Raw genomic sequence first — 25,222 nt, forward strand, 5'->3', positions numbered from 1 at the left:
ATCTCAAATGGACAGGGCAAGCACATAAAAGTAATCAGAAATATAGATTTGAACAATAGCTTTTTAGCCATATCCTGTAGCACTTAATATGTGCCAGTAACTGTTCTAAATATTTTATATATTAATTAATTTAGCCCTGACAACAATCCCTATAAGAATGTACTATTCTTATCCACAGCCCAGGTTCACAGAACTAGTAAGTAGCAGAGCCAGAACTGAAATTCAGGAAGTCAACTCCAGAACCTGTGTCCCTAACCACCATGTTATACTGCCTCTCTCTCTAATATCTAAACATATTTATCTAAAATATATGTAAAAAATCATATATCCACCACATGTTGCCTGGATGGCTCAGTGGGTTGAGCATCCGACTCTTGATTTTGGCTTAAATCATGATCTCAGCATTGTGGAATCAAGCCCCAAGTCAGGATCTACACTCAGCGTGGAGTCTGCTTGAGGTTCTCCCTCTCTCTCCCCAGCTCTCTCTCTCTCTCTCTCTCTCTCTCTCTAAAATAATAAATAAAAATAAAATCTTTAAAAAATCACATATCCAAAAAGCAGAGAATACTATAGATTTTCAAACACACTCAAATATTTCAAAAGTAATAACTGACCAAACAGGTTCACAAAAGAAGTCTCAATAAATTGTTTTGAATAGAACAGAAAGAAAAAAACAAATGTTCAGAAACTAAAAAACACACTCTTAAATAACAGATGGTTATGCACCAAAAATAATAAAATACCTGGGAATGACATTAATCAAGGAAGTAAAAGATTTATACTCTGAAAACTATAAAACACTGATGAAAGAAATTAAAGACAACATAAACAAATGGAAAGATATTCATTCCATGCACATGAATCAGAAAAACAAATATTGTTAAAATGTTGATACTACCCAAAGTAATCTACAAACTTAATGCAAACCCTATCAAAATATCAACAGAGCTTTTCATAGCACTAGAGTAAATAATCCTAAAATTTGCATTGGAACCACAAAAGACCTCCAAGAGCCAAAATAGTCTTAAAACAAAACAAAACAAAATGAAGTTAGCGATATCACAACTCCAGATTTCAAGTTATACTACAAAGCTGTAGAGATATCACAATTCCAGATTTCAAGTTATACTACAAAGCTGTAGTAATCAAAACAGTATAGTACTGGTACAAAAAAATAGGACATAGATCAATGGAACAGAATAGAAAGCCCAGAAACAAATCCATGATTACACAGTCAATTAATCTTCAACAAAAGAGGCAAGAATATGCAATAGGAAGAAGTCTCATCAACAAATGATGTGAGGAAAACTAAATGGCTATATGCAAAAGAATGAAAGTGGACCACTTTTCCCATCATACACAAAAAATAAACTCAAAATGGATTAAGGACCTAAATGTGAGACCTGAACCCATTTAAATCCTAGAATATAGTACAGATAGTATAGTATCTGTACTATATAGTATAGTATATAGTATATAGTATATAGTATAGTAATTTCTCCAACATTCTTCTGAGGCAAGGGAAATAAAAGCAAAATTAAACTACTAGGACTACATCAAAATAAAAATCTGCGCAGAAAACAATCAACAAAACAAAAAGACAATCTATGAAATTGGACAGGATATTTGCAAATGACATAACTGATCAAGAGTCAGTGCCCAAAATACATTAAAAACGTACACAACTCAACACCCATAAAACAAAGTAATTTTTTTAAAGTGGGCAGATGATATAAACAGACATCTCTCCAAAGAAGACATCTAGATGGCCAAGATACACATGAAAAGATGCTCATCACTTATCATAAGGGAACTGCAAATCAGGGAGAAAAAGGAACTCTTGTGAACCCCTGGTAGGAACACAAACCGGTGCATCCACTGTGGAAAACAGTATGGAGGTTCCTAAAACAGTATGGAGGCTCCTAAAAAATTAAAAATAAAACTGCCCTATGACCCAGTAATCTCACTACTAGGTATTTTCCCAAAGAATATGAAAACATGGGCAGCCCCGGTGGCCCACTGGTTTAGCGCCACCTTCAGCCCAGCGTGTGATCCTGGAGACTCAGGATCCAGTCCCATGTCAGGCTCTCTGCATGGAGCCTGCTTCTCCCTCTGCCTGTGTCTCTACCTCTCTGTGTGTGTGTGTGTGTCTGTCATGAATACATAAAATCTTTAAAAAAAAAAAAGAATATGAAACCACTAACTAAAAAGATATATGCACATCTATGTTTATTGCAGCACTATCAACAATAGCCAAATTATGGAAGCAGCCTAAGTGTCCACTAACTAATGAATGGATAAAGAGGGTGTATACACACACACACACACACACACAAAATGGAATATTACTCTGCCATAAAAAGAATGAAATCTTGCCATCTGCAACAAAATGGATGGAGCTAAAGAGTATAGTGCTAAGTGAAATAAGTCAGAGAAAGACAAACATCATATTTCATCATATGTGAAATTTAAGAAACAAAGCAAATGAACAAAGGGAAAAAAGAGAAAGAGAGAAAGAAACAAACCAAGGTACACTCTTACCTATAAAGAAAACGCTGATGGTTACCAGAGGAGAGGTGAGTGGGGGGATGTATAAAATAAGTGAAGGGATTAAGAATATGCTTATCATGATGAGCACTGTATAATGTATAGAATTGTGGAATCACTATATTGTACATCTGAAATTAATATAACAATCTATGTTAACTACACTGGAATTAAAATTAAAAACTTAATAAAATTAAACGGAAAAAGTTCTCTTTGCAAAGTCCCATTTAAAAAAGACATGGTTAAAGTAGAAATCACAATGGAACTTTAAAAAAGTTATGGCATTGGACAACAATATAAATACAACAGATAAAAATCTCGGAAATGCACCTAAAGTGGTCATAAAAATATAGAAAACATATGAATTAAAGTTAAAAGCCTCAAATATCTGTATCATAAGAAAGGTAAAAATAAACATTTAAATTTAGAAATAAAAAGGGACAACTGAACAAAACTAAGGAAAGTGGAAGCTTAAGAAATAATTAAAATAGGGCCACAAATTGATAAAAATAAGAACAAAAAACTGGAGATGATCAAGAAAACAGAGGCTGTTTCCTTGAAATAGAAAAATTGATCTAAACTGACCATAAGGAAAAGAGAAGGCATAAGTAAATAATACTGGAAATGAAAACTGTGTCATCTGTATACATACAGTATAGTTAAATGTTATTTCATCTTTAACTTGATTATAATTTCAATGGAAAAATCTTAGTTTAACAATCAAATATGATAATTATTTTAGATGAGTTCTTTATGAGGTTTTTATTAGATTTAAAAAGTTACTGCATATCCTACTTTTCTAAGAGCTGTTTCCTTGTTTGATAATGAAAGCATATATAACATTTGATATATATCAAATGAATCTATTGAGATGATCATATGATTCTTCTCCTTTTACCCACTAATATAATAAATTATAATGATTTACTTCTGGTGTGAAACTAATCATTTTCATCCTGGCATAAAAACAACCTAGGCATTACTTAAGTTTCTTTTTATGTATTTCTAGACTAATTTGTTAATATTCATTTGGAATTTTTGCATCTAGACTTATGAGGGAAGTTAACCTATGATTTTTCTTTCTTGTATTTCCTTATTAGTTATTTGGTACAAGGGTTATGCCAATCTCATGAAAAGTGTTCCCGTTTTTCCTACTGCCAGGAAGTAGTTCTGTAAAATTTTGATTATTTTTTCTTGAAAACTTAGTAAAGCTCTCCTGAGAGATAATCCAGGCTTTGTAGGCAAACATTTTACTATGAAGAAAATCTTTTTTTTTTTTAATGGGAGAATTCTGGACACGGGAAAAAATACAGAGGCAAGAAAAAGCGTGAATATATGAGAAGTGGCAGACTAAGCGGACATGGAAGCCATTCCCCCTACAAAACAGAAATGCTGGATAAAATATAAAGTTTCCTTTTTAATATAACAGCCAGACTTAAGTGATAAAAATAATGAGAAATCTTCTAGTCACCTAAAATAAAAAAGGAACTCAAATCAGAATTAAACTTCTGTTGTCACCATGGCAACAAAAGAGCATATCAGATCCTGATAGAGGGTTTGGCTGCTAAAATTTTAATGTCATATAGGTATAATTTTCTTGGTATCAGCTCTTTTGGATCAGAGAACTACAACAGAGTACTCTGCTTAAATCTCAGCCGCATCAGCAGAACAGGGACCAGGTAAAATTCCTCTCACTAACCTAGAAAATTGGCAAGAAAACTTGGCCATCTATCCAGGTCTCTAACGGGGTGAATAAATCTCCTGAGAGAAACTGAAATCCTAGACCAGAAACATATAAGGGTTAGTAGGAGTGTACTAACTCTATGGTACAAGAATCCAAAGCCAAAAAAATTACCCCACAAAGTAATTTTAAGACGGCAACAAAAGCAAATGTAAACCTCTCTATAAACACCAGTAGTGCACAATCTGGTAGTACACTAGCCTCCCTGCTAAAGATGCATGCACAGTCAACAATTAGCAACCACACAAGGAAACAAATCACAATGAGGGAGAGTCAGTACACCAAATACTTAGAGAGAATTTGTGCCACTGTAAGAGGTAGCAATAACGCAACGCAATATTGTAGCAAGACTACAATATTGAAGAATATATGATAAAAATAAAATAGACAAATTTGAAAAAGAACTGAATGAAACTTCTGGAAATAAAAAACTGGTTATTGAAATTGAAAACTTGGGCAGTGGGTGGCTCAGTGCTTGAGTGTCTATCTTTGGCCCAGGTCGTGATCCTGGGGTCCTGGAATCAAGTCCCACATCGGCCTTCCTGGAGGGAGCCTGTTTCTCCCTCTGCCTGTCTCTGTCTCTCTTTCTGTATCTCTAATGAATAAATAAATAAAGTCTTTAAAAAATTTATTTAATAAACTGAAACTCAATGGATGATTTAAATAGTGGAGTAGATAGAGATGAAGAGAAGTGTACGCAAAATTTGAGGCAATTACTAAGAATGCACCAAAGAGGAAAAAAAAAAAAAAAAGGAAAATATGAAAGAAAGATAAGGAAGCTTGGTGAACAGAATGAAAAGACCAAAAATATACTTAATAGAATTTTATAAAGAGGACATTATAGAATAAAGAGATGAAGTATTTGAAAGATAAGAACTATTCAAAATTGAATACAAACAAGTCCTCAGGTTGGAGAGGCAAACCAGGTTTCAAGCAGGAAAAACAAAATCAAATCCATGCTGAGACACTTTTAAGGAACTGCAGAAACAAAAAAGCAAAGAGACTATCTTAAAATAATCAGAAAGAAAAGATAGCTTAACCAAAAACGAACAATTAAACTGACAGAAGATTTCTCATCAACAAAAGAAGTCAGAAAACAATAAAAGAATATTCAATGGGCTAAGTTAGATACCAAACCCTATAGTAACTAAACTATTAGTCACAAATTAAGATGCTATACATAAATTCTTAAAAAAAAAAAAAGACCAAAAGAATTTCCTACTGCTGAAGGAGATCATGGAAAGGAGGTGACCACAGATTGAAATGCAAGGTGGAGGCTTTTCACCCTCTCCCCATTCTTGGAATGTACATTTGACCCACTGTTCCCACATGAGGAGCTACTTTCAAGGATGAAGCCTTGAGAGAATAATGTGTTATTGAGACCATTAGAACTGTATACACGACTGAACCCCATGAAGGCCTCTACATAAACTCTTAAGATTCTGGGGGTGGGGGGATAGATGTAGAGGACTATTCATCTTGCTACTGCCCAAGACAAGCATCATACGCTCCCCTGCTTATTAAACCTGCCACCTACCCATCTGGAGTGGCCTCTCTTTCTTTGGTCTTTCCTTGCTTGCTGTGTACAGGGGGCTAGTTCAGAATTTTACCCAGGAAACTCCTGAGATTATCAACTAACATTTATATACAATTTTACATAAAATTTATATAAAATTCCTGGAAGAAATGACTAAAGAATGTAAGGAAATTAAGAAAGAATGGGTAAAAACATGTAAGAATCCAAAATAGAGTGGGAAGCTAGAAGTAACAAGAAGGAAAGAAATTAGTAAACAAGTCAAACCTATACAAACACTGACTATATAAATGAAATGACTCAAATAAAAATAAAAATAAAAAATAAACGAAATGACTCATTAGGGTTCAAAAACAAGATGGATCTAATATACTAGTTAATACTATGGAGGGTAGGAGTAAGATGATTGGAATAAAGCATCCCAATGCCTTTGTTTTACACAGTAGCATAGACACTAACTGAGTTCATTAAGTCAACTAAATTAAGAGTAGTGGTGATAAAAGAGAAATGCAATCTATAATTATCAAACAATAGCATAATAATTCCATTTAATAGCAGGAAAAGGGGGGGAAGGATTAACAAAAATCACAGCAAATATAAAACAAAAAATAAGATAATAAGTCCAAACATATAAATAATCACAATAAAAGTACAAGATGAAACTTGATTATCAAAAATAGTTTGAAAACAAGAGGACAAAAGATATATGTCAAAAATGCCAACCAAATATGAAATAGCATTATGAATACCAAGCAAAATGTATTTACAGGCAAAAGTATTAGAGATAAAGATGACCCCATATTTAATGTTAAAATGGAGAATTTACAAAGAACATAGAATAATCCTGACCCAGTATACCCCTAACAATACATCCTTAAAGCAAAAACTGATTGGAGCTCCAAGGAGAAATTAACAAAACCGCAATCACAGTGGAAAATTTTAATATAATTTATTCAAAAACTGATAGATCAATTGGGCACTAACTATAAAGAGAATATGTGAGTAACATAGTTAACAAGCTTGATCTTATGGACATATACAGAACGTGGCACTCAACAATTAAAGAATTTCTTTCAAGTACACATGGAACATTTACAAAAATTCATCCTTTCACTGAATAACTATGTATTAAGTGCCTTCTATAAGTCAGGGAGCCTTATTTGTGAGGCTCTAGGGAATTCATGCATGAGAATTAAGTCTCCGCCCTCATGGTGTCTATAGTGAGTGGAGGAGATAGACCTCAAATAAATGGATTCACATCATCTCTAATGTTAAGCAGTGCTAAGTTTATTAAAAGAAAAAATAAAGCAGGTTGACAGGACAGAGTTGTATGGGGAGCTATTTTAGATTGGTGGTCAGGGAAGGCCTATCTGAGGAGGTAACTTTGAGCCAGGAGCTTTATGAAGTCATGATATATGCCAATCAAGATTCTGGGGAAAGAAAGAACAGCAATGGTTCTGGAGAGGGTGTGTGCTTGGCTTGTAAGAATTAATAAAAATACCAATATGCTAAAAGTAAATAAGAAGCTCAGAAAGGGGAGTGGGGAATAGTGTGAGCTGCCTTTCATTTTAAAAGCTCCCCTGACAGCTCTGGAGAGAGTAACAGGGAGATCAGTTAAAGTGACTCAGAGTAGAGGGGGTAAGCAGTGGTCAAACTAAAACTTGAAGACAGAGCCAAAAGAATTTGCAGAGTGACTGGAAGTGGGGTATAAAAGAGAGGAGTCCAGGAAGACTCCAAGGGTGTTGTCTGGAACAGCTGTGAGAAAACGGTAGCACCCTTGCTGAGTCGGGGAACATAGGAAAACATGCACGTGGTGTGGAAAGGGGATGCTGATGGATGTGAGATATCTCACATCCCAGCACCTGGGATGTCCCAGTGAATATTTAAGAAGGTGCTGGGTCCTCCTGTTCCACTTCTGCACTGGTGTTGCCTGTGGTCTCTATGGCTATTTACTGTTGAAATTTCTCAAATTGTCATGGAGAAGACAATGTTGCTTCCTCCAACATAATTAATTCTACAGTCAATAATTCTATCCCTCTAAAGGACTTTTCCAAGGAAAGTGAAGCTAACATTTAGTGAATACCTACTACACTAAGTCCTTTCAAAATACCACCTCCTTTCAACATAAATATCCCCCTCTGTGGAAGGCTGGGTGAGACAATTGTGCACATCTATTCTCAGCTCCACATCCAGTGACATCATGGTGGTAGTTTGAAATTGGCACTGGCAGAGTATTTACAACATGGAAATTGTCAAATGCTATAAATGAAGACCCCTCCCCACCCCCAGCTCCAGAGCCAGTGGTTTACCATTTAACAGCACACTAATGATTATATCCTTATTTTAGACAGAAGGAAACAGGTTCTAAGAGGTCAAAGGACATGTCCAGTTACAGAGCCAAGCCCCAGGTGTTCTGACTCTATGTCAAGTGTTATTTCCTTTGAAAAATCCTCTTGAGGCCTGACTTTATGTCAGGCTTCATACCAAATGTTTTAGTGCATTTTCTCCTCTAATTCTCACAACTCAACAAGGAAGTGTGACTGTTTCTCTCCCTATAATGGTAAGGAGACTAAGGCTTTGAGAACTTAGTAACTTACTAATAATCAAACACTGGTCTATTTGAGTTTAGACTCCATTCACTCAAAATCTATGCAATCCTGTCTAACTATCAAATTTTGCTTTGTCAAGATAAATCAAGTCAACTGTTAATCAAGTCAACTATTATAATGTAGAAGGAGAAAAAAAAAGCAGTGAGGTTATCAAAGGCATAAATTAAGTCCATAAAAAGTACAATAAATGTAAATGGGGATCTCAATGTTGAATGACACTTTTCCAATAATCCAGGAAAATTCTTTGGAAGAGGTGAAATTTTGAAGAATATTTTAATTCTAGAAATGAAAATGTCTGGCACACAGGAGACATTCCAACATAGGGTGTGGCTTAGGAGAAAACTTAAAGGCAAAAGTGTGACCATCTGATCCAGGGGGTGGTGAACATGTTCACCTAAGAAGAGCAGAGAAGGCTCTCTGGGGAATACGAAACAATAGAAATGAGGTTTTCTGTGTGCTCTGGCAAAGGACTTTGAAGTAAAAATAATGAACTAAACAAAAAACAAAACAGACTTCACTTTGAATCTTAAGAATTGATATTCCAGATACTGCAATACTTTTTAGAATCCTGTTCTCTATTGCTTCTTGAAATAATGTATTGTCTCGACTTTCTACCTAGTTTTAAAAAAATTAAAGAATAAAAGCCATCTCATGAATTTATTTCTTTCCATCACCCATAAGTCTCATTTAACCGGCCTCACCCGGTCAGATCTTGGCAAAAACAGCTACCATTGCCCTGAGGCATTTTCAGTGGTAATCAGAGTTCCTTCCAGCCAGCGAACTTCAAGGAACTCCTCCCACCTGCTATAAAACAGTGCTTAAAGGTAAGCTCTCAGAGATTTGGTGCTGTGGAAAAATTGCTCCAATTAGTGCGTTTGAAGTTTCCAAGAAAAGAAACCTAGAGGTATACAAACTCAAATACTTTGGAACACACATGTAATTCTCAGAATTCCTAGCTCCTATATAATTTTCTCCATTTCAAAATTAAATGTCTCAACATCACCAAAAAAAATCAATAATGCTTAATTAAATGTTTTAAGAGTGAATGAATTCAAGTACCAAATGATTTAAGAGTAAAATGCACAGATTTTTTTAAAAATTCAAATTACTTTTAAGGACTTAAACAGTACAACCACTATATTGATGCCTCTCTCCAAAATTTCCATTGAGAATCCCATTCCTATCCAAAAAGGGTTTAGAACTTAGAGTCCATGATACTCCTGATACAAACACTGTTATTAGAAATCTCTAGAACAAACTGACTCGTAAGAGTTAAAGACTTTTGTTTTCTTAATGTTACTTACTGAGTGGTCTCAGTATGGGTTGAATTGTGTCCCAGCAAAATGCATGTTAAAGTCCTAACCCCTAGCACTCCAGAATGTGACCTTATTTGGAAATAAGGTTATAGAAAATGTAGTTAGTTAAGATGAGATCATACAGGAGTAGGGTGGGCCAATAATCCAATATGACTGGTGTCCTTATAAAAAAAGAAATTTGACATAACACACGGGGAGACCACCCTGTGAACATGAAGGCAGAATTCAGTGCATCTACAAGCCAAGGAACACCAAAGATTGCCAGCAAAGCACCAGAAGCTAGGAGGGAGGCATGGAACAGATTCTCTCTCACAGCCCTCAGAAGGAAACAGCCCTGCCAACACCTTGATTTCAGACTTCCAACCTCCAGAACTGTAAGACAATAAATTTCTGTTGTTTAAGCCACCCAGTTTGTGGTACTTTGTTATTGGCAGCCTTAAGCAAACTCACACAGTGGTCCCTTTGCTATGCCTTCTTGGGTACATTCCCACAATCTTACACATTTTTCACAACAAAAGAAAGTGGCAAAAAAAAAAATAACTTATAGAAAGCTATTCTTTTCCAGATTTTGTACATTTTGTGAAAGTTCATGTAATATATGTTTTAGTTGTCTCATATGTAAAACAAAGATAATATCTATCACTCAAGAGTTTTTGTGAGTCTTAAATGAGATAAAGCACGGAATGTATCTAGCTCATTCTCTGGTCTAGTAACCACTCAAAAAACTAAAATGGTAGCTGTTCTTACTAGAAATAAAAATTATGCTACTCGCCTATGTCAATAAGACATGTGAGATGAGATGTTTCCTCTGGAGTCCCTACTAGCCATACTGCGCTCAGAGTTGCCAACAGTTGCTAACTTCATAAGGTTCCAACACTTCCAGGGTCTGACCTGTATCTTAAATTTATACACAAGCCTCGGTTAGACTTTGCAACCAGCGTATTCACCCTGCTTTATGTCACGATTGTCTGTGGTTGCTGCTTCAAATGCAAAATATTCCTCTTCTCATTAATCTGCTTCCTCTCTTGACCCATTCATTCACCATCCTATGCCCTCACAAATCCCATGACCTTCCAACCCATCTTCCCACAGAACTCTCCATCTACCTCCCACTTTAGCTGAAACAGGGTTGTCCTTGGATGGCACCACCTCCCCAACAGTCCTACTGGGGTCTGCTCATTCTCCAACATCTCAGATACACTGAGTCAGGAGGTGGGTCAGAATTTTACCCACTCCCAGTTCATTATTTCTCTACTTTCAGAGAAAACATCTGCCATTTTGGGGTGCATGCCACCTCTAACACCCTCTAACCCTCTTCATCATTGTCAACTGTCACCTGGAGACTTCTCAATAATTCATATTAAATAAATATGTGATGCCTGACTATCTTCCTCATCATTCTGAGCTCTGTTATATCTGGGTTACTTTAATAACCACATTCAACTCTGCAGACTCAAGTTCCCTGATCTAATCCCATGATCTTCATTCTAGCCAAATTTCCTTTGCTATTGCAAACTAAATTCTTTGATAGTCACTCTGGCTATTATTCACCAATGACCTCAACTTCTTTGTCATATTGTCCTTCACATGCATCATCTCTACCTTTGTCAGTCCAATATATCTAAATCTGACTCCATGATCTATCACTTCAGTCTCTCTCTTAATCAATATCCTTCTCAGCCATATCCTATTCCTTCAGTCACACCTGCTCAACAAAATCCCAGTCCTGATTCAATGCAATGGTCAACCTCACCAGTTATGCCCAAGCTGCTGAGAGCTGCTAAAGAAATCGCATAGCTAGGCAGTGTTCAAGCATTACAAATTCATCTTCTGAACTATACTTATCCTGAGAAACAATCTATGTGTCCCTAGTCATCTTCTACCTCCAAAATTCTATTATTCTAAAATCCCTTATTTAACCTCTGCCACTTCCCTCCTCTCATCAAATGACTATCTATTCTGTTTCTGTTAAAAAAAAAAAAAGAGTCCATCAGACAATAAGTGACCCAACATCCTGCACCCCCACCTACCAGCTCATCCATGACCATGCCTGTCTGTGATCTGTTTCTCTAAGGAACTGAAGGTCTTCTCCTGCCAACAACCAATCCCTCTACTTTGAATCCTATCCCTTCTTGCTTCCTTAAAGTCCTGGTTTCATAAATTATCTGTTCTCTCTGGCATTTTCCATCTCTTCTACTCTACTGACTCTTGCCCAGCAGTACTTAAACATTCTCTCCTCTTTCCCCTCTCTCTTATATTAAAAAAAAGTGCTTTTCTCAAAACTAAGTCCCAATAACTAACGTTTACTGAGAATTTACTGTGTGCAAAGGGTTGTGCTAAGTTTTAGACATCTATTATTTTAATCCTCACATTCTCACAATTCCGTTACCAAAACTTAAGCACAAAGAAATTAAGATCCTACAACAAGTAAATGATGGAGCCAGGCTTCAGCCCCAAGCATCAGACTCCACAGCCCATGCTTTTAACCACAATGTTATATTTCATGAAATAAAGAGACTACACTTGCTAGCATCATTTTCTTACCCATTTCAGCCTCATAGCTCCACAACACTAATGAACTACCCACCTCAGCCTATGAGTTTAACTTTTATTTTTAGTAACCTTATAAATGGAGAGAATCGACAACTTCTTTCGCTTAAAATTAATAAACTTTTAGATTTTCAAATGCTGCTCCTTCAAGTTTCTCTTCCTATTTTCCTGAACTCTCCTTTCCAGAATCCTTTGTGAATTTCCCTTCTGTCTTGTAAATGCTTGTGTTCTCCATAGCCTATTGTCCTTGTTTTCTCAGTGTACATACTCTCCTTGGATGATCTCATTTATTCCAATGGCTTCAGCTGTCATCTATATAAGTTTCAAGTGGACAGAACAGCTCCTTGGCACTATTCATACTAACACTGACAGTTGGAGATTCTTGAGGAATGATACCTGGAGACAGACAGGCCACCCAAACAGACCCACACAGGGAGACATTTACTTTGTAATATTCACCACCAACCAAGGTCTGGCTCTCAGACTTGCAAACTCAAAAATTTGAACTTGACACTGTCAGAATATTTTAAACACTACAGACTGATGCATAAAACTGGTATGCCAAAGTATGAGTTACCAGTGAGGAATATAACTGTCTAGTGAATCTGATGTATGTACAAGTCTGACCAGCGCATTCTCTCCCCATAAGGAAAGTGCATTGTGTTAAATTATCAGAAGGCTGTTCAGTGAGCATGCAATCAAAACAAGGAGAGTTAATGGTATGATCCAAATATGTAATGACATCATTACATATTTATAAAGATAAACAGTCTATTGCCACAGTTAGAATGTTACTAATGGGTGGATTGGTTATTTAAGTGTAGAATGAGCTAACATTCTGAACCTTAGATAGAACTTGGCAAAAAACTCAGGCAATCCAATTAAAAGCTGGGCAGAGGATCTGAATACACATCTTTCCAAAGAAGACACATACAGATGACCAGCAGGTACATGAAAATATGTTCAACATCACTAGTCATTAGGAAAAGGCAAACCAAAGCTACAGTGAGGTATCATCTCACACCTGTTAGGATGGCCATTATCAAAAAGACAAGAAATAACAAATGTTGACAAAGATATGGAGAAAAGGGAACCCTTGTGTACTGTTGGTGGGAATGTAAACTGGTCCGGCCCCCTACGGAAAACAGTATGCAGATTCCTCAAAAAATTAAAAATAGAGCAACCATAATATCTGGCAATACCACTAGGGTATCTATCTGAAGAAAACAGAAACACTACCTCAAAAAGATATATGGACCCCCATATTCATTGTAGCATTATTCGTAATAGTCAAGATATGGAGACAACCTAAGTATCCATCAATGGATGAGTCCATAAAGGAAGTGTGTGTATATTTACAATGAAATATTATTCAGCCATAAGAAAGAGGGAAATCTTGTCAGTTCCAACAACATGGATGGACCCAGAGGGTATAATGCTAAGTGAAATCAGTCAGACAGGGCAGCCCAGGGGGTTCAGTAGTTTAGCGCCACCTTCAGCCTAGGGGTGATCCTGGAGACCTGGGATCGAGTCCCACATCATGCTCCCTGCATGGAGCCTGCTTCTCCCTCTGTCTGTGTCTCTGCTTCTCTCTCTCTCTCTCTCTTTCTATCTCTCTTTGTCTCTCATGAATGAATAAATAAAATCTTTTTTAAAAAATCAGTCAGACATAGAAAGACAAATATCCTAAGATCTCACTTATACATGGACTTGTAAAACACAACCAAGCTCATAGATGCAGAAAACAAACTGGTGGTTGCATGGGAGTTGGGGAAGGTGTCAAATGGGTGAAGGGGTTAAAAAATAAGCAAGTAAGTCATGAAGATACAGTGTACAGCATGGTGACTATAGTCAACACTGTATTGCATATTTAAAAGTTGCTGAGCAGTAAAACTTAAAAGTCCTCATCACAAGAGAACAAATTGTTTTAATTAAGTATAGTGACAGATGTTAACTAGACTTATTGTGGTGATCATTTCACAATATAAACAAATAACAAATAATTAGGTTGTACACCTGAAGTTAATGCTATATGTCAATTATACTACAATTAAAGAACTTGGTTGTACTCTCATTTTCATTGTTGATCCCCACCCCCCCGGCCCAACACTTTTGGTTGCAATTTTATTTTAGGCAAGTTAATGTATAAGGAGCTTATTATCAAGACAACCAGCCTAAGATTGACAGTGTCTCTTAAAGTTAACTTTATATACATTTTCTCTTCAATTGCATGCCAATTGCATATTTTAACCTAAACAGTGATTCGGATTTCCTTTTTCCCATGTTCTAAGGGCTAAATCCAGTCCACTGGACTTTCCTAATAGCTCAGAAATCTATAACCTCCCTTCTTATACCCAAGCCATTCAGTATTTCCCCCATGAATTACTGTGATAGCCTCAGATTTCATCTCTCAGCTCTCAGGACGCCTTACTCCAATCCATCCAACAGATAAAGATCTAAAATGAAAGCCCAATTATGTCACTCCTCACTTACAATACTCCAGGCTCCATATAGCTTTCGGGATGAAATCCAAACTCCTTAATATTTTGATAAACTGCTTTTACTTGTGTACTTTGTTCAGGTTTCAGCCCAGGCGATACTTCAGAAACCCTGTGGGGACCATCACCTTTTGAATTCTGAATCAGGGGCACTGCTTTGGGCTCACACAGCACCCTATTCTTCTTTCCACTATAAAATGTATCATGGTATATAATATAATATTGCTATTTCTCTTGTTCTTCTCCACATTGACTGTTAACTTCTTGTAAGTTATGTCTCATTATTTTTTCATCAAAAGTACCTACCACAGTCCTTGACAAATAGTAAGAAGTCTATTATTGACTGATGAGTAAGAATAAGTGGATGAATCAATAAATATGATGGCTCATCTTTATATTTTTAAATTCTTTTGCCGGTTTCCCCAGTTAGAAAGCAGTGGTCAGGTGTTCAAGGGACCAGTGTGGCAAAGAACACATGCTTTGTGTAGTGGGATAAATGGAGCAGTCCTTGCCCAAGGAGGTTAATGTCAAGTCAGAGAGAAAGGTAGGTAAGCAAAATTATAAAGACCACTGAGGATGGATATTGTTGGTTTGACCAGAGACAAACCACAAGCAAAACCAAATTCTGATTTACCAACAATCAATTAGAAGGTGCTCCTCAACTTAACAGCAACAACAAAAAATAAAAACAAAAACAAAAACAAAAAAAAACACCATTCTGTGGGAGTCCGAGAGTTTTTGGTTAGAGAGAAACATCCCTAACACATTTAACATATTGGATTTATCAAAATTTGGTCCTTATATATTTTGGGAGAAAGTTTTCATTGTACATAGAAAAACACCTCTACATATCCTCAGAAAACATCCAGAGACATAGTATCTACTCTCTTGGGTTAAAATATTCTATCACCTTAGGAAATGAAATTATCATCCTCCAGCCAAAATATCTCATTAAATGTTAGTTCATTGCCTTTGGCTGGATTTCTCTTGGACTTTAAAGACCAATCCTTTTCTTCATGAAAATCCTTCTTCCTGTAGAATATGCTAGAAGCAAAAGGAGACTAATAATTTTGTAGCTCTTTTTCCTATACTATCGGAACTCAAAACATTTCAATTTGAAATTCAGTTCATATAAATTTGTATAGGTTTTCAAAGTCTAAATGTACAATATTTTCTTTGTAAAAATCTTTTTATTCATTACGGCTTCTGGTGATTATGCTATTGCCTAGAAAAAATATTCCAAGAGAATCTTTTCATAAAAGTCCTTAAGTGCTTTCTTAACACTGTAAATCCTGTGGAAAGAATCATACCAAGTTACTGAAGATTCACAGGTTTTTTACAATGAAACTCTTTAAGTGCAAAGATGAATAACTTTGATATTTCTCCAAATGAATCAAGTCCTTGCTACTTTGAATCTCTTTGCAGTCACTTATCTTTCACCATATTAGTCATTAAAATCACAAACTTTAATAATAACCTACCAAGGCACTAATTTTATAGATAGAGAAACAGAAGTCTGGCAAGGTTAAATGATTTGTTCAAATGACAGATTAAGGAAAAGAAAACAAATCTTCTGTTCCAAATTAGATGTTCTTTCTAATACATTGAATTTGCACTTTGTAAAATACTGGTTGAATCATTTATCAAAACTATTTCAATTTTTGCTTCATGAACAAAGCAACCATTCCAGTAGTTGGAAACAACAATATAATTCCAAAGATTTCCAATTATTTTTCTCCTATTCTCTTTTGAATTCTCGCCAAACAGGCTTTCACATGGGAGCATCACTACACTTCACTATGGTTGTTGAGTCATCAATGACTTCCACATTGCTAAATTGACTAGCCAAATCTCGGTTCTCCTCTTAATTAACCAATTAGTGTTTCTTCCTGAAAATACTTTCCTCTCTTGACTTTTAGGATAATAAATAAATAAACTCTTCTCCTCCCTCACTGACTTTAATTTCTCAGGCTCCTTTGTTGGTTGATCCTCGTCTTTCTGCTGCTATCTCAGGGCAGGGTCCTTTACTATATATATATTATATATATATAAGGGTACCTTTACTATATATATATATATATATATATATAATATATATATATATATATATATAGGGTACCTTTACTATTATTCTTTAATCAATCCCTCAGTGGCTCATCTAGACTCACAGCCACAGCCCTAAATGTCATATATATATATATATACACACACACACACACACACACACACACACACACACCCCTTTGGATCCCAAATGTATATCTCTGACCCAGACCTCTTCCCTTGAACCTTAATTTCATATATCTAACAGCATTCTTAATATCTTCACTTGGATACCAAAAAACATCTCAAGCTTAATGATATCCAAAAATAAAAGCCTCATCCTCCCAAAATTTTCTTAAATCTGCTTCTTGCTCATTCTTCTCCATCTCAGTAAATGGCTATGCTATGTATGCTTCCACTCACTCAAAACAAATCCTCAGCATCTGCCTTGTCTTCTTTTCCTCACACATCATTAAATCCTTTTGGTTTTAATCTTCAAAATATATACAGAATCCAACTCTTTTCCCAAACTTCCACAGCTACCAACTTCACCAAGATATGCCACCTTTTTGATAAAATAATCTCCTAAATGATACCATAGTCTCCTACCCTCCCTGTTTCTACCCTTGCTCTACAATGGAATGATTATGTGGATGCATAAGTCAGATCATGTTACTACTCTGTTCAAAACCCTAAAATGGGGGATCCCTGGGTGGCGCAGCGGTTTGGCGCCTGCCTTTGGCCCAGGGCGCGATCCTGGACACCCGGGATCGAATCCCACATCGGGCTCCTGGTGCGTGGAGCCTGCTTCTCCCTCTGCCTGTGTCTCTGCCTCTCTCTCTTTCTCTCTGTGTGACTATCATAAATAAATAAAAATTTAAAAAAAAAACACCCTAAAATGGCTCATATCTCACTCAGAGAAAAGCCAAAGTCACAGTGGCCTATGAGCCCTTTCACCAAGTGCCCCACCAACTTTCTGATCTCACCTCCTAACTTCCCCGTATTCCCCATTGTGCTCTAGATACACTGATCTTTTTCACAGTTCCTTGAACATGTCAGGATACTCTTGCCATGTTCAGAACATTTCATTTATTGTTCCTCTACCTGCAAAAGTCTTTCCTCAGATATCCTCATTGCTCCTTCCCTCCTTCATCTCCTTCAAGTCTTTGTTCAAATGTGACCTTTTCGACTGGGAGCTTCCCTGATCACCATATTTTAAATATCAGCACATTCAACTCACTTCAAACTCCTCATGCTCTTGTTCTGCTTCTAATTTTCTCTAGGCCAATTACCACCAACAAACACACCATATATGTTTTGATTATTTTCTTTATTGCCTGTTTTCCCTCCCAGGAGAATGGAAGCTCTATGAGAGAAGTATTTGTCTGTTTTTTTTTTTTTTTTTTTTAGTATTTGTCTGTTTTATTCAGATAACTGTATGCCCAGTGTCTGAAGCAATGCTGGAAACATAACAGGTGAGTGAGTAAGTGAGTGAATGAATGAACGTAGACAGATAAAAGATATCCTGGGGGGGGGGGGAAGACAGAGACATAATGAAAGAGAAGAAGGGAATTTTCCTTTATATAAAGTGACTTATTATACATACTGCACCTGTCTTACAGAGAGGAGAATTGGAAAACTGAGTGATAAAAGGAGCTGTAGTTAGAGGAAGACCATTGGCCCTCCTCAAAATCATGTGCTGAGAAAGACGGAAATTTGAGTGTTGTAAAAAGCACAGCAAAAAAGAATATGTAAGATTCAACAAGTTTGATAATAAACTAGTGTTGATAAAGATGTGAAGGAATCAGAACGCTTTTCCATGCTGGTGGGAATGGAACATGGTACAAAGGCTTTGGAGACAGTCTGGCAGTTCCTCAATTAAACATAGAGTCACTATGATCCAGCAATTCCACTCCTAGTTGTGGACCCAAGAGAAATGAAAACATACATTCTTCTGCGCTGTGAGCACCCAATTTCATTGTGGGGATGGAGGATTTCCTCACATCACAACAAGCTATTTTCCAACACCACCAGATTCCACAAATTAAGGGTTCAGTTCTACAAGACTGCCCGCCCCTTCCCCCACCCCCCCCACCCCCACTTCAGAGGCTAGCTGCAAGTCCAGGCTGTTACCTGTACTTCCAACCAACTGGCTATAAAGCAGAGGTTCCATGACCTCCTTCTTAACTTTGATTAATTTGCTGGAGTGGCTCAAAAAACTCAAGAAACCTACTTACCCACTGGATTATCAGTTTATTATAAAAGAATACAACTCAGGAATAGCCAGATGGAAGAGATGCATGAGGAAAGGTATGTAGAAAGAGGTGTTAAGCTTCCATGCCATCTTTGAGAGTGCCATTCTCCCCAAATCTCCACATGTGAACCAACCCAAAGCAATACAAACCCTGTCCTCTTGAGGTTTTATGGAGGTTTCATTACATAGTCATGACTAAGTCACTGGCCACTGGCAATTGATTCAACCTCCAACTCCTCTCCCCTCCCCAGAAGTCAGTGATGGGACTAAAAATTCTATCCCTCTAATCACATGGTTGAACCTCTTGGCAACCAGCCTCCATCCATAGGTGGGATCCAAAAGTCATTCCATTAACACAACAAAAGACAATTTCATGGCTCTCATCACTTAGGATATTATAAGGGTTTTAGGAATTCTATGCAAGAAATGGGAATGAAGACCAAATATATATTTATTATAAATTATAACACCACATATATCCACACAGAAATTAGTACATTAATGTTGATAGAAACATGATTCATAATAGCCAAAACCCTAAAGAGCCGTTATGGATTAACAGGTAAGCAAAATGTGGTATATCCACACAATGGAGTACTATTTAGCCATTAAAAGAAATAAAGTACTGACACATGCTATAACATGAATGAACCTTTAAAACATTACGCTAAAGTGAATGAAGTCAGTCAATAAAGACCACATAGTGTAAGCCCGTATTCAGATGAAAGGCCAGAACAGGAAAATCTATAGACCGGAAGTAAATTAGTGCTTGCTAAGTACTGGGAGGATGATGATAGGAAGCTAAGGGAATGATAAGTTAAAGGCACAGGGTTTCTCTTTGAAGTGATGATGTTCCAGACTGCAGTGATGGTTGCACCCGCCTGGGAATAAACTAAAAACCACTGAATTATACATTTTAAATGAAGGATTATATAGGAAGGGAATTATATCTCAATAAAACTGTTAGAAATGAATACAGTAAATATAATTATGGAAGTGAAAAACCCATCTTAACCACAGCCAGCATCAAAACGGTTGGCTTGACTTTTCATGATCCTCATCCTCCCTGATCCTTCCTCCTACCATGGGTGTGTTTTTGGTCCTCTGACACTGGCTTCCTTGCATGCACATTTTCTGAATGATTTTACCACCTCCTTGTTAACTTGTTAGACTTCTACTTCATGTATGTCTGTGTTTTCCATGTGTCTTAATTTTTGCCCCCACCCACAAACATACACCTTGAGCCAAACTGTAATGCAGAAGTCTAAAGCAATCATGTGCAAAGGCCTACAGGCTTTTGTCAAATGCCTTCGAGCATATCTCAGATCTTACCCAGGTTTGAAAAGCTATAGGTAGTCAAGGTTATAATTATTGTATTAAAGTCCACATACTTCTCTCCATGTCAGTTGTAGCACCCAATCATAAAGATAGGTGTTAGGAGCATGAAAAACCATCACAAGTAAAACAGCCAGCCATAAAATGTCATAGTCAGAAGTGAACTTTAGAGATGCTCAAATCCAATTCTCTCATTTCATAATTGAGCAAAGAGGTAAATTGACTTCTCTAATGTCACTCAGTAAAACAGCCAATCCCCATTCAAGGCTCTTTGTGTCATTCCATGCTGATCACCAATCAAAAGTACAAGAGAATCAAAAACTCTTAATGATTATACACACCATATACACAAACACACAAATATCACACAAAGATGATATTATAATCCAGTAAAGTGAATCAGCAAAGTAAATTAAAGGCTATTAGTATGTTTTAATTTGTATCTCTCTCTTTATCTTCAAAAATATTTAAATAGCCTTAGAAAATATAAACACTTGGCCACTTCTCTCTACTTTGAATCACAATAATGTTAATTCTGCTGAATTATACATGCAATTAACTTTATGGAACCAATTTAATCATTTTCTCATATTATTTCAAAAAAGCTATAGCGTGCCAAGTTTTCCCCACTTTGAAACATGATTGCTAAACTATAGGAAAGTCAACTATAGCATACTTTCCCATTTGGTAACAACTGGAAAGCAGCACACCACAATACAATTTATTCCAATAATTTTTCATATCACATCAAAATATCATGATGATCTAGTTTCCATTTATGACTTGGGGTGATTTTTGAGTTGTTTGCAGCAACGTCATTTCATAAGAGTCTTTTGGAGAAAAGTGAATTGTGATGTTAATTAGAGACAACAATTTTTACTTTACTTTTTAGCCAACTTCAGCTATATCCCCATAGAAATAACATATTTAAGCTATTCCAAAACAGCAAAAGTCTTGAACTGCATCGCAACTGGCATCTTGACATTTAATAAGTCGAAACATAACACATGAGGTGTCTTACTAAGACAGTAAAACAGTAAATGACCATTTAATTCTTTATTCAAATATACAGAACATTTCATGTTTAATCAATATAGAAAAACCTACCTTACTCTTCTATATGCCCCCCAAAAGTAGGATAAGTTCTTATTTTCTTTTAAAGATTTTATTTATTTATCCATGAGAGACTCAGAGAGAGAGAGACAGAGACAGAGAGAGGCAGAGAGAGAAGCAGGCTCCATGCAGGGAGCCCAATGTGGGACTCGACCCCTGGTCTCCAGGATCACACCCTGGGCTGAAGGCGGCGCTAAACCGCTGAGCCACCAGGGCTGCCCAAATTCTTATTTTCAACATCTGAAGAACAACAACCAAAAATCCCAGAAAGTTCTATTTCCCTCTTAATTTCTCCCCCATGCCACTTTTTTAAGAAAGCTGGAACCTGCCACATTTAAGACCTAGCAATCATCTCAACTCATATGTTTATCAAAATGCACAAAGCAAGAATTTGAGATGCTCAATATCAAGCTCCCATTGTGAAGAGGTTGAGTCAAGGTCTTTTGGGTGAAGAGAGAGACTTTCAAACCAGGAAAAATGTGGGAGAACAGTGGGGGAGGACCGTTAAGAAACCACTGCTTTATTTCTTCAACTGGGCAGGGACTTGCGCTAATGAAACTCAGGTGGATGTCAGAGGGCAAAAGCCCCAGGGCTCCCCCTGCAAAGCTGCCCTCAGCAATGACAGTGAGGGGCTCCTTTGAGCCTCCAGAAAGGTGCCACTAGAAATAGAAACTGAGATAAAGTAAATAGGATCCTATAACAGCGGAGCAACTGAAACCCATGACTTTAGGGGGGAAAGTACAGTTATTTTGCTTTGACTACCTTTAAAGAGTACCCACAACCAAATTACATGCATCTCTACTAGATGAGACATGGACACAATGTTTCTGCCCATCTGTGAACCTACCTAGTGATGACTTGGGGCAAAGATGCATAGATTCAGTTAAGAAATGAATGGCTTCTCTCTTATTTTCATCTCCTCGGTTCCACTAGTAATTACTCACAAGCTCCCCAGTGTCTCACACAACAGGTTTTTCTTCCCTCTCTAATGTGAGCGTTATCCTGAGTGTGCTCTCAAGCGGGATGTTAGTTAGCCGAGAGCAGCGCTGCTGGATGCCCATGTCCAAGTCTGCCTTCATAATTAAGCATTCTTTAGCTCTAAAATTTAAAAAGCCAATGAACTCCAATTTCCACGTCCTTGCTCAGGACTCCGGGTTCTGGTTTTTGCTGTAATTCCACACTTCCAGGTTTAGGGACCACTGCACAAGACCTGAGTAGGAATCGGGGAGCAAAGAGAGATGCCAAGTGCAACTCTTTGTTACAATGGCTTTCAGCTACACATTTAAAAATAAATAAATAAATAAATAATAAATAAAAGTTCGGAAACTTCCCAACCCTGAAATAATTCCTTAGCATAAGACATAATGAGAAAGAACACACACACAAAGAATAAATCGTTAGTTCCCTTACCTGGATCATGGAAAGGCACCAAAGCAAAGTTGAAAAGTGGTCTCTTAGGTCTTTTCAGAGACGTCTCCAAAATTTTGGAAGCCCCTTCGATCACCTGAACCAAATCATCATACATGGAACCAGTCACATCAAACACAAAAGCCAAGGTGGAGGCCCCCTCGGGAATTTCCCCGGCCCCGGGCTCGGGCTCGGACTGGGGGCTTGCATCGTGAGCTAGGGAGGAATAAAGAAGAGCAAACAGGAATACGGTGGGGACAATGTCCCGGGAGATCATGGTCTTTTCTTTCCTTTTTTTTTTTTTTTTTCTTTTTTCTTTTTTTTTTTTCCCTGGGCGCCTGAGTGCAGGGCTCAGCCCTCCTCAACAACACGCAGGGGGTCTCCTCTCCGAGCAACTCATGAGGCTCTCGAACGCTCTCTCCGACCTAGCGAAAAAGTTTGGAGGCGACAGTCCGCTGGGGACCGGCACCAACGCCGAAGCCCTGCAGGGGCCGACGGGCGGAGAGGCGGCAGCTTTTGTCTGGACGCAGCTTCCTCCGGGACGGCTGGGTGCCCGCGGGCCGCGCGCGGCGTGTCGCTCCGAGCCGGCAGCGCGCCCGGCCCATGCCCCGGGGGCCGCTCCGAGCCCTGCGGCGCCGCGCCCAGTCCCGCCGCCCGCGCCGCCCCCGCCGCCCGCGCCCGCGCCCGCGCCCTCGCCCTCGCCGCCGCCGCCGCCGGAGCCAGCCACTCCGGCTCCCAACTTTCCACTGTGCGCCGCTCGCTCGGGAGCGCGGAGGGAAGCCCGGCGCGGCCTCGCCTCCTGATTGGCCAGCGGCGCCCCCCGCCCGCCCTCCTCGGCGCTGGAGCCCCCCCTCCGGGAGCGCGACTCCTCTCTCCCCCCTGTAGGGTCAGCTCGGAACCCGGGAAGCGCCCCGGGTGTCAGCTCCGCTCCCGCCCCGCCCCCGCCCGCGCTGCTCCCCACCTACGGCACCCCCCCCCCCCCCGTGCGAACAATGGCTTTCAAGAACGTGTGGCAAAGCCCCACGCTGCGGGGACTCCACACCAAGTACACAAAGGGAATCTTGCTTTTCTACTGTGTGCAGCGCTGCTGCACACACCTCTCTCCTGATCTCCCCACCCCCCACCCCCAGAAGCCCAGCCTGCAGCCTCCCAGCCTGCAGCTCCCAGCCTGCAGCCTCCCAGCCTCCCAGCCAGCAGCCTCCCAGCCTCCCAGCCTCCAGCCTCCCAGCCTCCCAGCCTCCCAGCCTCCTAGCCTGCAGCCTCCCAGCCTGCAGCCTCCCAGCCTCCCAGCCTCCTAGCCTGCAGCCTCCCAGCCTGCAGCCTCCCAGCCTCCCAGCCTGCAGCCTCCCAGCCTCCCAGCCTCCAGCCTCCCAGCCTCCCAGCCTGCAGCCTCCCAGCCTCCAGCCTCCCAGCCTGCAGCCTCCCAGCCTCCAGCCTCCCAGCCTCCCAGCCTCCTAGCCTGCAGCCTCCCAGCCTGCAGCCTCCCAGCCTCCCAGCCTGCAGCCTCCCAGCCTGCAGCCTCCCAGCCTCCCAGCCTCCAGTCTCCCAGCCTGCAGCCTCCCAGCCTCCCAGCCTGCAGCCTCCCAGCCTCCCAGCCCGCAGCTCAGCCCAGCCGGGAGGGGGAGCTGGGAATGTCTCTCCCGGCTGCAGCCTCTCGCTGTCACTCTTTGATCTCCTCGGGGACTGCAGCGGGAGGAAGGAGAAAGCTGCAAGGGCCAGACGCGGGAAGAAAAGGAAAGGGGCTGGGGGGGGGGGGGGGTGGGCGGGGAGTGAGAGACTCGACGGGGACCGGGGAGCCACCGACTGTCGTGAGGAAAGGTGGTAGAAGGCAAGGCCGCTGGATGTGAAGACGGGATGGAGGTCCAGGGGAGTGGATCAGGACCGAGAAACAGCGCACACTGAAAACTGATTGCTAAAATCTCATCGTCCAGATTCGTGACCCCAAGCAGTCTGAAACCTCCTCCTAGCATGGTGGGATAGAATAATATCCCCATTTCACGTTTCCTCCTACAGAACAACGATGTGCCAAGCCTCAGCCAAAGATCCCATTAAAAAGGTGTTCCCCCTCCGTGGCATTTTCTTGCTGATAAGTAAGGAAACCTCGCCCTGGAAAACATTACAAAGCTTTTCCATGCTTTAATTATTATATACGTTTTAGAACCAATAACAGAGATAAGGGAAACAAAGAAAATCAACCATAAACTAGGGAGTCTTTGCTTCATTTTAATGAAAACGTTATTTCCTCTGTGGAAAAGGAGTTGTTGTTGGGATCCTG

At 39.2% G+C, this 25,222-nt stretch overlaps 1 protein-coding gene across 3 annotated transcripts in view; it reads right to left on the reverse strand.

Annotated features, from left to right (window-relative positions):
- Positions 1-23,583, reverse strand: part of HMCN1 (hemicentin 1) — a 464,969-nt gene extending 441,386 nt beyond the window's left edge. For 2 of the 3 annotated variants that reach the window (XM_077901922.1, XM_077901921.1), the window contains exon 1: positions 22,951-23,581. In XM_077901922.1, the coding sequence (XP_077758048.1) occupies positions 22,951-23,224 (274 nt within the window). In that variant the 5' untranslated portion in view covers positions 23,225-23,581. Of the gene's footprint in view, positions 1-22,950 lie in introns of all 3 variants that reach the window. The other variant, XM_077901923.1, reaches the window with a different exon arrangement.
- Positions 23,584-25,222: the final 1,639 nt, after the last annotated feature.

Source organism: Canis aureus, chromosome 6 (genome assembly GCF_053574225.1).
Source record: "Canis aureus isolate CA01 chromosome 6, VMU_Caureus_v.1.0, whole genome shotgun sequence".
Taxonomy (NCBI): domain Eukaryota; kingdom Metazoa; phylum Chordata; class Mammalia; order Carnivora; family Canidae; genus Canis; species Canis aureus.